Source organism: Malurus melanocephalus, unplaced genomic scaffold, assembly GCF_030028575.1.
Source record: "Malurus melanocephalus ecotype Western Australia unplaced genomic scaffold, MMel_1.1 scaffold_228, whole genome shotgun sequence".
Lineage (NCBI taxonomy): Eukaryota > Metazoa > Chordata > Aves > Passeriformes > Maluridae > Malurus > Malurus melanocephalus.
Genome location: NW_026623460.1, coordinates 100707 through 112743, shown reverse-complemented (window position 1 = coordinate 112743; position 12037 = coordinate 100707). Strand labels below are relative to the sequence as shown.

General features: G+C 44.1%; 1 protein-coding gene and 1 long non-coding RNA gene across 5 annotated transcripts in view; one reads left to right on the top strand and one right to left on the bottom strand.

Annotated features, from left to right (window-relative positions):
- The window catches only part of LOC130578449 (uncharacterized), a 7231-nt gene extending 775 nt beyond the window's left edge, over window positions 1–6456 (top strand). The window contains exons 3-4 of the long non-coding RNA XR_008965888.1: window positions 1196–1452; window positions 5249–6456. This is a non-coding gene — a long non-coding RNA (uncharacterized LOC130578449). The remainder of the gene's footprint in view (window positions 1–1195; window positions 1453–5248) is intronic.
- Window positions 1–6856, bottom strand: part of PALM2AKAP2 (PALM2 and AKAP2 fusion) — a 252737-nt gene extending 245881 nt beyond the window's left edge. Inside the window, exon 1 of one of the 4 annotated variants that reach the window (XM_057374544.1) lies at window positions 6417–6856. In XM_057374544.1, coding sequence (XP_057230527.1) covers window positions 6417–6461 — 45 coding nt within the window. In that variant the 5' untranslated portion in view covers window positions 6462–6856. The remainder of the gene's footprint in view (window positions 1–6416) is intronic. The other 3 variants (XM_057374546.1, XM_057374547.1, XM_057374548.1) reach the window with 3 other exon arrangements.
- Between the last annotated feature and the right edge of the window lie 5181 nt (window positions 6857–12037).

The following is a 12037-nucleotide window of genomic DNA, read 5'->3' as shown; positions in this document are numbered from 1 at the left end:
CTTGTGTCTTAGAATGGGCAAAAGCTGTAACATTTCTTACACTGTGCATGAACTCCCAGTGTTTTATATGCTCCAGAGGTAAAGGCAAGATACAGCTGTGCTTGCATGTGTCTCTCTGTGTAAGGTGTGCTGTGAAGCTGACTCATGGTATTGCTGCAGTCCAGGGCAGGGCTGCAGATCTGTGTGCAGGGAAACCTCTCTTCATCCTTTGCAGCAATACAAACGAACAATTTCTCTCCTGTGGCTGATTTGCACTGGGGCTCACAGGACTCTTGCAGTTTTGTGTCATGCTCACAATATAGATCTAATTTAGATTTAGTTTGTGCYAGCCCCTGGTGTATTCCTGCTGAATCCATCCCTGGAAATATTTGCAGCAGGATGCAGATTCTCCTAAYTCTGCCAGGTGTTCCTCACCAGAGTACTGTGGAATGACAAAGTCTCACTAGCCCTCAAGTCTTTCAGCTCAGACTGTAAAAAGAGGACAACTACAGGTACAGAAGGAGTTTTTCTGTTTCAGGTAATTTGATGTTGGGACCACTGAGGAGTGAGATGACAGAGGAATGGTTGTGATTAAGAGCCATAAATACTGCAAATAAGATAATGAGGGGAAAAACATGAACGGAAAAATTGGATTAAATTATGTAGCAATATTTAAATGAGTTTTAATTCAAATGAATATTGCAAAGAGGGCTTTCTTTAATGTCAAAACTTCCAGTTTTGGTTACTCCAGGAATATGTTTGAGTACACAGSATAGATGCACTTCATCAGGTGCGGAAAGCAGAACCAGGAGCATGGCAAACATATAAAACTTCACTGCCAGCCTCTAGTAATGTACAACTCAAAAATGGCCTCTAATAAGAAAGTCCTTTATGGATTCCACTTGCATGAGCATGCCTGGTTTGTCCTCCAGCCCAAGTGCACTCCAGCATCCACCACATCTTTTGTAACTGGGCTTTACAGCTTAACAACACATTGGAGGGAGAACTTTTTTAGTCTGTTTTGTCCACAACTTTTACCTTCCTTAGATACCAACTAATCCTTGTGCCAAAACGTGTGACTAGTATTTACTTATCCTCTCTCTCTACAACACTTATGCCTTCTGCAGATTCTTTTCACTCACCTATTTTCCAAGCAGGAAAGTCACAGCTGGCTTACTTTTTTTACATCTTGCTGCATTTTTATTTTTCCCTTTAGGCTTTATGTCTGAAGACAACTGAATACAGGCAGATCTGATCCCATGCGTAACTTGAAGGACAAAAGCACTGCTTCCTAAATGAAGGCATTGGGAAGTAATGTATTTAACTATCACAATAGCAATATAAACTGTTGATTAAATGAATTTGCCACATTTTTCTACATGATTCTCAAGACCAGTTTCTAATTTTCATGATGATGATCTCCGGAAGGACTCACAAAAATTGTGGAGCAATGTTGCAGTAAAATGACCCTGGGTACGATGTACTAGTCATGGGTTTTCATTTTGTGGAGTAATAGCTATTGGGCAGGGCAGTGACAAGAGGCAGAAAGGACATTGGCTTCTCTGTTAATAAATTTTCTGAAATCTATGGACACCACATGATGCACAGTGCCAATGTGGAATGTCCAACCCAGAAATACAAAATGCTTAGCTTACCAGCAACTGTGATACTGAAACTATACCAGTACTGTCTTTCCAAAAGATTTTATTACTATTCTAATTGTATTATTATTCTCAAACACCTGTTGAGAAATTAGTGCACTGCTATATGTAAACATGAACGCACCTACCTCCCATTTAGGAGAACTCTAGAATCCCACCTGGTGTACGTTTAACTGGAGTGAAACGAACCTCCTGTGCAGGACAAGGATCCCCTCCTTGTCCCTGTTAGATTACCTCCCACACTATCTCTTGTTCCTTGTGAAAGGCAGCGCTGCTCAGACTGCAGAGTGCTCTTCGGTACTGCCGGTCCCAYACTACCTTAAATCTGGGTGCACAAACCCAAACCAGTCTCTCCTAATGCCAGCTGTACACAGGTGTGGAGTACTTCTATAAATGGAAGATCCAGTTATACCAAATAATCCAGCTTGCTCTCTTTATGTAGTATATCCAACTCTTCCACCACTTTTTATGTTACCTGCATGTCAGCAATTCTTATTTATATCAACATACAAACAGAGAACGCCTTCAACCTTGAAAAGCTGCTTCCTGTAGGTTTTCCCCTGCCTTTGCTCTCAAGGAACAGCAGCGTCCCTCAAGAATAGCAACTTTTTGAGACCTGTCAGAAGGCAASTCCTTAATCCATCTAAGAGAGATCACACTGGTGCAGGAGGGGGCTATTTTTAAACAACACCATCCTGCCCTAGTAAGTCAACCCTGTGAAGACATCTAAGTAATGTTAGGTTTAGCTTAACAAATTCATCCCCTCATAGAAAAAGCAAGAATGGTCTTGTTTGACAGCAGGTATCTTTGGCATGGCTAATTGAATGCCAGTGGCTCTCTGAGCTGGGCACTTGTTAGTAAGGGACCATCACTGCTGTTGTTTTTATCTGCTAAGGAATCAGTATAGTAGCTCCCCACTTGAATCTCTAGGCTGGACATCTCTTGAACCTGGAAACCTCCTCCAACTCCAGTGCTAGTTGTTGCTTTAGTTGACAATTTCTCCTCAGTGCTGTCCATGAATGACTGCACTGAATTCACCTGATGTATGGACAATGCATGCTCACTGCATCGTATGTGCATTTGTATCCCAGATGCACCAACTGGTACTCAACACCCCACTTCCCAGATTTGTGATTGCTAGATAAAGGGCAGAAAATACTTACTTTTTGTAAATGCTTGTCTATGTTTGGATCACAGTCTTGAGATCACAGTCATAGAGAATGGGTCATATAATAAATTTTGGGGCCACACAGGTTATTTATCCAAAATAAGATAAATTACCWCAGCTCACCTGTCCTCAGGCCACGGCGTCTGGCACTGTTTACATTCTCAACGTCTGAGAAACTTGCAGCCAGCATATTTTTTAAAGCCACAAAAATGCTTCCTTTTCTCCCAAAATTTTACCCACCAATCCCCTTCAGGAAACAAGCAGACACAAACCCTGAAGTGCCCTATACAGGAACAAGCTCAGAGAGAAGATGGCRTCAGATCTACTCTTCTAATCTCTTGTGCACCTCCTGAAGGTCCTGATCTTCCCACAGAATTATAAGTGAGCTCAATTGCTGCTAGAGCAGCAGATGGATGCTCTGGTGATTCAGGCTCAGGATCAAGCAGATGTTGAGAGCAGTGTGTCATGGCAAAAAAATGTACCAGTATCTGTCTGTAGCACAAATTACATCCAAGTTGGAAGATGTGATGTGACTTCTGCTCAAGTAAGGATCAGAAAACCAGTCACTCCTAGTCATCACAGAGCCTCTTCAGGACAGAGTTTATGTTTTCCTCCCAAGCAGAGAGAACCAGGTTCCASTCTTTAGTAGCTGTCTCACATTTTCCTACTTCTCAAACCAGAACTGCACACTGCTCTATGTCTTGCTACAGCCAGTGTGTCAATTTTAGGGATTACAGAAAGATCTGAAAAATCACAGCTTAAGCATTTCAATTACATTAAAACATACACATTTGAAGAGTTTCTGGTTTTAAAATCATACACTCCATTTTTTAAGGACTTATTTAGGTATTTTTTGCCTTGGTAAACCATGGAATCCAAGTACGGTTCAATCTTGCATGCATTGCCAACAGCTCTCTAAGACAAAGGCGAACTCCATTATTCAGAGTTTAGAGATAGAGCATGAATGCACAGAGAAGCTGAGTACTTGCTGCAGACAAAACAAGTGGCTAACTCACRTTCACTGAGGTTTAGATTAATCTCCTAACAGTAGAATCCTTYTTTTCCTCTTCCTATGACACTTGCCTCTGTGCCAGAGAAGCATACATTAAAACTGTGATAAGTCAAGGTAACAAAGTACAAAATCAAATGCTTCAAAAACCATCAGCCTCCTGATGTTCAAGTTCATATTTCTATTTTTGGATTTGTTTTCTTTAAATATTCAGTGATGCACACTTAAAATTTACTCGGCACATTTCCCAGCAAACTCATTTACCTYGGCAATTATAGAGGCAAACGCACAGGGAGCAGGGTGTAGAGAACCCAGTGCAAGTGGATTTCTTCATGTACATCTAGCATTCAACCAGCTAGACTGCAGAATGCTGGAGTAAGCCTCTGCTCATCTCAGAGAGATACTGCAGCGTGTTCAAACAGACAACACACCAGGCTGAACTGAAATGCCATCTCTTTCTTCTTCTGAGAAAAGCCTTAAAAGGGTTGACCTTATTTTCGCCATCCAGTGGCAGGAGGGAAATGCCCWACTCGTGTCATGTCACTCATTCTGATGGAGCAAAGCTTACACTAGAAATTAACTACTCTGCATTCTGACAAGCTTTTGCAGCAGCCCAAGCATAGGAGAAAAGTCCCCTAACAAGCTTATATGGAAAACCTGTTGCTCTGCACAGTGGTAAGCAAACAAGCTGGTTCATAGATCCACCCATCAATGCTTAAAATAAGGCTGAATATTTTTTATGCTTAAGTAAAATTCTAATTAACTGCTTACATTACTATGTTTTAYTTATTACCAGAAATAGAAACCAAAAAGGAAAAATGTAGAGAAAGTGAAGGTCCAGACTCAAGGCCTTCTATTACGCCAGCATAAAGCTGCTGTAAAGCTGCAACACACCAGGTGATAATATTAAATCCGTAATGGCCTCATTGGTGTGAAATGCAGGGCACTAAGAACCAGAGCATTTGATCTACTTTGGTGAAAGGTTTCAGGACACCATGTGGAAATGAGTGCTGTCTGGTGTTTTGTTATATAGGAGTCAAAAGAAACAACAATAATGTAAGGCTTTTTTTTTTTTTTTTTTTTAAGTGGAAACAGAAGTGTTTCAGAGCTATGCACTGCAGCAAAGCATGGAGCAGCTCTGCAGCACAGTTCTGCCATAAAGGAGTCCCAAATGACAGGCAGTGGTGAGGTTTGCCTCTGGGGGAACATTCCTAGTATTTCCACTTGAGATATGSCAATGCCTATGTTGATAGAAAAGCTGTTGAACCAGCTTAAAAATATGCATCTGCTTTCCACTGCCTGAAAATTAAATGGTTGTAGCTTCCCCCCTCCCCATATCAAATGATACCATTTACTCTTTTACAGTTAGTATTTTAGAGAATAGAAATCCCTAATTTATGTCTGTTAAATCTGGTCATATTAAATCTCCAGGGACCTATCAGCAGAATAGTGGACTTCAGGAAAACATCTTGGAACAGCAGCAGAAGCAGAAGCAGCAGCAGCCATTCCTGTTACACTACAAAAGAAATCCATAACCTGTGCCAGCTACAGAAAAACATAGCATCTGTTGATCACTGGGGGAGCTGGGGAAGAAAACTTAAAATCCATGTATCTCTGCTGTCTTCTGTTTCCCTTCAGAGCTCCAGGTGTGTGGTCCCGGGACGGGGACGGACCGTGCCATCCATCTGGGACTGGCACAGCTGCATCAACATCTCAGCCATGGGGAAGAAGAAGAGCTGGGTGTCACTTGAACAAGGGCAGGCTGTATGGGGCTGTCCGACTGGCAGTGCCCACGGAAACACAGGCCTTTTGACACGGGGCCTGTGACATGCTACAAGATGAGCTGGCAGTTTCTGTATGCCAGGATGATGGTGGATCCTAAACACCCAGGCCCTTCCTCACCAGGTGTCACTATCCTGGTTCCTCTGAGGTCTGCACCAGCTCAGCGCATAGCTCAATCCACGTTACTCCACTAAATGTGAAAACAAAATCAGGGGCCAAATCCTGCCTAGATTTTACCCCTGGTTTGATGTAGCTCAGCAGTGAATCTGTGTGAAAGTCTGTGCTCAGCTCGGGAGCTGAGGTGACAGTTTAACAAGTAGATCAAACAATTACACAATTTTGATAATGCAATGTCTGTGTTCAGTTCTCTTAAAATTAGCAACATCACAATTATTTTCTGCACTAAAAGCCATCCTGCAGCAGATAATTTTGCTTGACTTCTTCATCAGCTAAGCAAAACCTCCAACTGTGAAAAAATGTATTTTCAGCAGAGTACTGATTTTTCTCCTGCAATCTCCCCTCCTCCCCRTTTATTCCTTCTTTTCTTCTCTACCATCAATCTTTAAAGCATGCCACTGTGCATTCACATTTTTCTTTCTGCACGTGTCAGCTCAACGCTCTTCCTCAGAGTCCTCTTTCTCCGCCAAATCCCGCAAAGCAGACTTTAACCACTCATTTCCCGAACTGGGAATTCCACACACAACTTCGCAGAAGCCAGGCTCTCCGGGCGCTTCCCAGCCACTGTGCTGGAATCCCCCCTTCCCTCCAACAACCCACGGCTATGGACAAAAGAGCAAGTAAAAGGAAACTGACTTACTGCTATGGCTTGGAGCCTTTCCTTGTGCAACTCTGCTTCCGCCATCCTGGAGAGAAGGACACGGGAGGAGAGAGACCGGTGGGTGGGAGGGAGAAACAAAAAGGCAAACAAAACCCCAAACGGAGCGCACACTGCAGTCACCAGGGGGAAACTGGAGTAATCGCAAAGAAAGCCGAGCTCCTGGGTAGCAGTCAGCCACTTTTGGAGGCACTGCAGGCTGGCTCACGGTACGATCATTTTAGTCACTGGACCAGTGCCTGCCTGGCTGCCTGTCTCCCAGCTGTATTGCTAACTGCATTTCAGTGCTGCTTCTGTGCGCTGGTGCTGTCACACAAACCATGTAGGCACTCTCCAAGCAGCTGAGCAGAGGGATAGCTCGCATGGCTATAATTTTTTGCGTTGACGTCTCAGCTCATTTGCTCCTCCTATGGGGTGCTGGGTCACGACAGGAGCTCGACATCAGCAGCGTGCACAGTGATCCAAGGCTGGCTGACTGCAGCAGAGGAGGCAGACAGCTGTGCCACGGCATGTCCTTAGCGAGCAGCGCAGCGCCGGGAAGGACGCCGGCACATGGCGCAGGGAGCGGGAGCTGCGGCAGACACGGGCAGGCGGGGGCTGCAGCCCGGCTGGATCAGGGAAGGGACAGGGAAGGGATAGGGCTGCCAGGAGCCGGGGCTGCCAGGACCGGGAGAGCGGGGACTGTGGGGACAATCGCACAGACACTGTGAGTGCAGTGGTAACGCGGCGTGCTGCAAAAGGTTGCTGCTGCAGGGCAGCCCTTGACAGAAGCGCCGAAGAGCAACTGTGYGGGGAGGGAGAGGTAAGGTGTGCACACAGCTGCTGATGCATTGACATCAGACATTCGAAAGTGACAAAGCTGTGTGTGCAGTCTGACCGAAGAACCCAGTGTTATGAACAGAGGAGAAGGAGGCAGGTAAGGGAGTGAGGGGACAYCTGAGCCAGTATCGCAAGGGTACCCTTGATTTCAAGCCTGGMTTCGCTTTTACCTGCAGACTGCTCACATTTTTATTTTCATTTGTATGATCATCGTCTGCTTCCTTTTCTCGTGCACAGCAATGAAGCCTCCTACTCTCTCCCCATCCTGTGCCGTGGGGTGCCCCTGCCCGTCTCCGAGCCACATGGAGATCTGCGTGGGGACCGACCATGACATCGTGGGGGTGTCCCTGCTGTGAGGAACAGAAGTGCATTTTGCAGCATATAAGTTTGGTGTATTAACTTCTCACTGATAAAATAGGGAAACTCCATTATCTTGGAGGAAAGCAGTCTGGAAATCACCCTGTTTCCCGTATCCTGCCCTTTCCAAGGCCACCCTACCTGACATTTTAATTTTCCACATCCCAGTCTCTTTTCTCAGACATATTCCACCTCCATCCCACTGCCAGTTCCAGGATGTGCTACTTGCTGCAGGCTCTTTTTCAAGGCAGATGCTTTGTCAAGTGTTCTCACCTCCTGGTCCCATTTTCCTTACTGGTGCACTGCCTCCTTGTCTCATGACAGCATGTCAAAGTGACTTCTTGCTTAGCTTTGCCTCTGTGAAAGAGGTCCTTTGTCGTATAAAAACTCACAGAACATTTTATGATTCCAGTAGTCACTGTGGCCAAAAGGCAAGGTTTTATTGCCATATCCCAAGGGAGGAAGTATGTGTACATGGGCATTTGAGGGGCTCATCTCTAAGGAAAATGCAACAATTGAAGCTAGATACTCCTTCATTTTTCCAGCTTTAAGTAATTTACTGAGTAGCAGCTGCCGTGTAGCTTGCTTGGTCCCTTTCAGCTTGTTTTTCTTCAAAACCTCTCTTTTTTTTTTGTTTTCCATTCTTGTTTTCCATTACCACGTCCGTGTATTGCTACTTGTATTACTACAGTTGGTTTTGAAATATCCCATCTCTCAGGATCCAGACATCTCTACTCCCACRTGTGCTCTGAGAACATGCATGGACAACTGCCACTAAGGCTTGATAGCTATGCAATTAAATCCCTTCAATACCCTTCTCATGTTTTGCTTTTTAGCCTTGCCCAAGGGAAGAATTCTGCTACAGGCTATATCCAGCAAAGACAAGGGTTGTGCCCCAGTGCTTACTGGAGCTGGAATGGGCATCCTGTTCATTCCACAACCTATTGCCAAAGTGGCGTGCAATATGCATTACTATAGGCCATCCACTCTTTCCTTTCATATGATATGCACTCAGGAAGGCATTTAAAAATATGTTTAAGTGCGGTCATATAACATATAAAGATGGATGCATCTCAATTATGATACAGAGCTGGACACTGTATTCTCCCCTTGTTTACCCACTCTCCAATTTATCTGCAATGCTTGCTGGCAGCGTGGGATAATGAATCCGAGCGAGTGCTGCAGCATCCCTGGTCCCAGTGAAACATGCTGCAGGGCTGTGTACCCCTCCAGTGTAGTTTACCAAAGAAACGTGGATCAGCTCTGTTGACCCTTTGTGACTGTACAGGAATGACAGGGATTGCAGCAGAGCAGCTTCTTGCTCTTGGCTTTCAGTGAAGGAAGGCTGGAAATCATGCAATAACAACAGCCAACATCTTCTCTACATGCAGTTCCATGCATATCTCTACATAGAGCTTTCTCTAGTACTACTTGAAGCCTGTGATGCACTGAGGATGAAATCCTTTACCCAGGCAGTTCACAGAGCACACTCAGGTGAAATGATCTCTATGAGCTGACCTACTACACCATGATGGAGTCTGCAGCACCTATGGACCTTTAGTTAGGSAATGCAACTTTAACTGAAACAAAACAAAGCAACTACCCAGTTCATTTTAAAACATATTTTTCATCCATGTTGGTTAAGATTTTTGTTTCCAGAATGTTTTGCTATCTTGGTAAGGGATTTCAATTTAAAAATAGAGAAATTTTGTTAAATCCTGAAGCTTTTTTTTTTCTTACATTTAGGACAGGAGACCAGGGTGATCTTTCCAAATTTGAAGGATTTACATTAGTAAAACAGGAGAGGATGGAGTGTGTAGGGAGGAGTAAGAAGAGTCTAGAAAAATAAGTAASAGTAGGTTTAATATACTCTATTTAGTATCTAAAAATGAAAAAAAAAAGTCCCTTTTATTTCTTCAAATGTCAGTTCAAATGTTCTTCTCACAGCAATTTTTAAAAGAGCAAAATCCTAATAATGTGTGAATTGCATCCCATTTCCATGCAAAACAGATTTTTATTTTCATTTCTTTGGAAAAGGGTGTAGGAAACAATCTGTAGCCCCTGTTGAGTGCTGGAGAAGATCCTGAAAGCACTCTTAGCTATGCATAGTCTGAACTTTAAATGAGACTGCTTAGTTGYGTGGTGGAAATCAGGTTCTTGTCCTTGCCATGCAACTGAACTGGATTAGGAGGGATTCTAGTTTAAATCTAGTTTAAATCACCTGTGTTTGTTTTTGGCCAAGCCAACCAGGTGGTTTTTTTTACCATTRTGCTGCATACTATAAGAATGCCAAGAATCTCATCCTTAGGAAGCCTTTRGCTTCCCATCCTCCTGGCTGTTGGTAGGGCTGATTTAGTCTGAGAAACCAGAGTTTGTCCTGAAGACTGCATAAGGAAGGCACACCCATACACATGAGGGTCAGGATTCAGCCTCTGCAATGTATTGACACATTCTTGAGGTGACACGTTACTGGCTGGATCCTGGCTGTGRCTGTCAAGAAAACACAGAGCAAGGAGGGGAAGCAGGCTTCATATTTGCATTTCAGATTGTTTAGGAGGAGATAGTTCTGGCTCTTAAAATTACCACATGCCAACATGTTGCATTGTGCTGCACTAACACTGCTCTGRCATCCTCAGTATTGCCAAGCATCCATGCCTACCTCATGTTTGAACTGTATTATTTTCATCTAAGTTGAAATTCTGAGGTTTGATTAATCTTCCTTTACCTTCCTAACCTGGCTGGTTAGAAGACCAGGAAAAGGTCATCTAAACTTTTAGATTCCTGAGCTCATCACCCATGCTCATTTTTTTGAGTTCCTCAAACACCATGCCTCACACTGCATACCCTTCAAAATTTTTGGCGATGACACCATCTGAAATTTCCAGGAGACACTACTCCATCTGCAGTTTTAATTGCAGCTCTCTGCCTCGCGACACAAAAGCCTCTTCTGTCATCTCTCCTGTACCCAGGTTGCTTGCTGGGGGATGGAGTGGCTGCAGTTGTGAGTTGCACCTCTGGGACCCTCATCCCAGTGACACATCACTCCAGAACTGTTGTWTTCATCCTGCCTGGACACATTAACCCAGTGAGTGATGGCTACATGATGGGGACTGTTGTTCAAGCCCTTCACACCCCCTCAGTGTGGCCGGTGGCGGGAGGTGCCCAAGATGTTGTCACTCATGACTTGCAGTGGTGAAAGTGAGAAGTTGAACACCCAAATATGTGTCCTCACCCTTCTGCTGTAGGGTMGCAGATGCAAGCACCAGAACACTTCCTTCATTCCCTATTCCTTTTTTTTCATGGGTTTTCATGGGCACAGCCCCCAGGCAGTGTGGGCTGCTGGGAAAGCCAGTCTGTGCAAGAGGACAAGCAAAGGCTTGGAAATCTCTGCTCCATCTCTCGCAGCATTTCACACCTAGAAAATGCAAATGGTGGAGCTGTAAGTCATATGTCTGAAGCTGAACAGGAGGGGAGTGGCAGAGTTCAACCTATAGCTCTGAGTACAGTTTTCTAAACTTGGAAGACTGTTTTCTCAGACAAGATCATTCTTTCTTCATAGAAGAATTTTTTTATCAAACCTGGAGTAACTGAAGTTATTTCTTCTCCCTTCTTTTTTTTTTTTTTTTTTTTTTTTTTTTTTTTTTTTTTTTTTTTTTTTGCCACTTGCTATCAGGACATAGAGTTGAAGCACGCACAGCAGGAGATGACATTGTTTGAGAAATAGAAAGCTAGAGCACAGGGCTTTGTTTTAAACCTTCCCAAGACAGTAGGCTTATGAATTGGTAAGCTATAATTTATTAATTAATGCAGTCTRTGAGGTTTTTCCATGTTTGCTTGGTTGATTCTGCCACCATGGGAAAATTGCACTGCGAAATCCTCCGACAGAGGGTCTCCACGTCCAGCTGCAGGAYACCTCATCTCAACAAACCACCAGATAGTGAGTGCAGGGGCCCTCAAGAGACTCCACAGACCAGAAATCCCCATGCCAAATGATGTCTGTTGTCCAGTTGCTTGTAGGTGATTTGGCTGAAATGAGGGATAAGAAGCAATTGTTTTCTTGAGACCCACTGTTCTGCCAGCCCCACTACCATGCTGAAACATGCCAGCCTAAGGTTTATTCAACACCTTGCAGTAACTTGGCAGCTACTCATGCCCTTGGCAGTAACTAATGTGGGCCACAGAGCATCCCTTGACAAAGCTTCCAGACGAGTAACTCCGAAGATGCTCTTTGCTTTGACTTTCCTTGAAGCAGGGAAGAAGAAGGAATTATGTAYGCATTTATCTTTTCTACCTTTTTTCTCTGCCAGGTAGCTGGATTATTTGAAAAWTCCCAGGAGGAGGAAACAACCTGTCTCCTCTTGGGATTTCAGTGCTGGCTGCTAGCACTGCAGCTTGCTTTCCCAGCTGCAGGATCTGGGAAGCTGCAG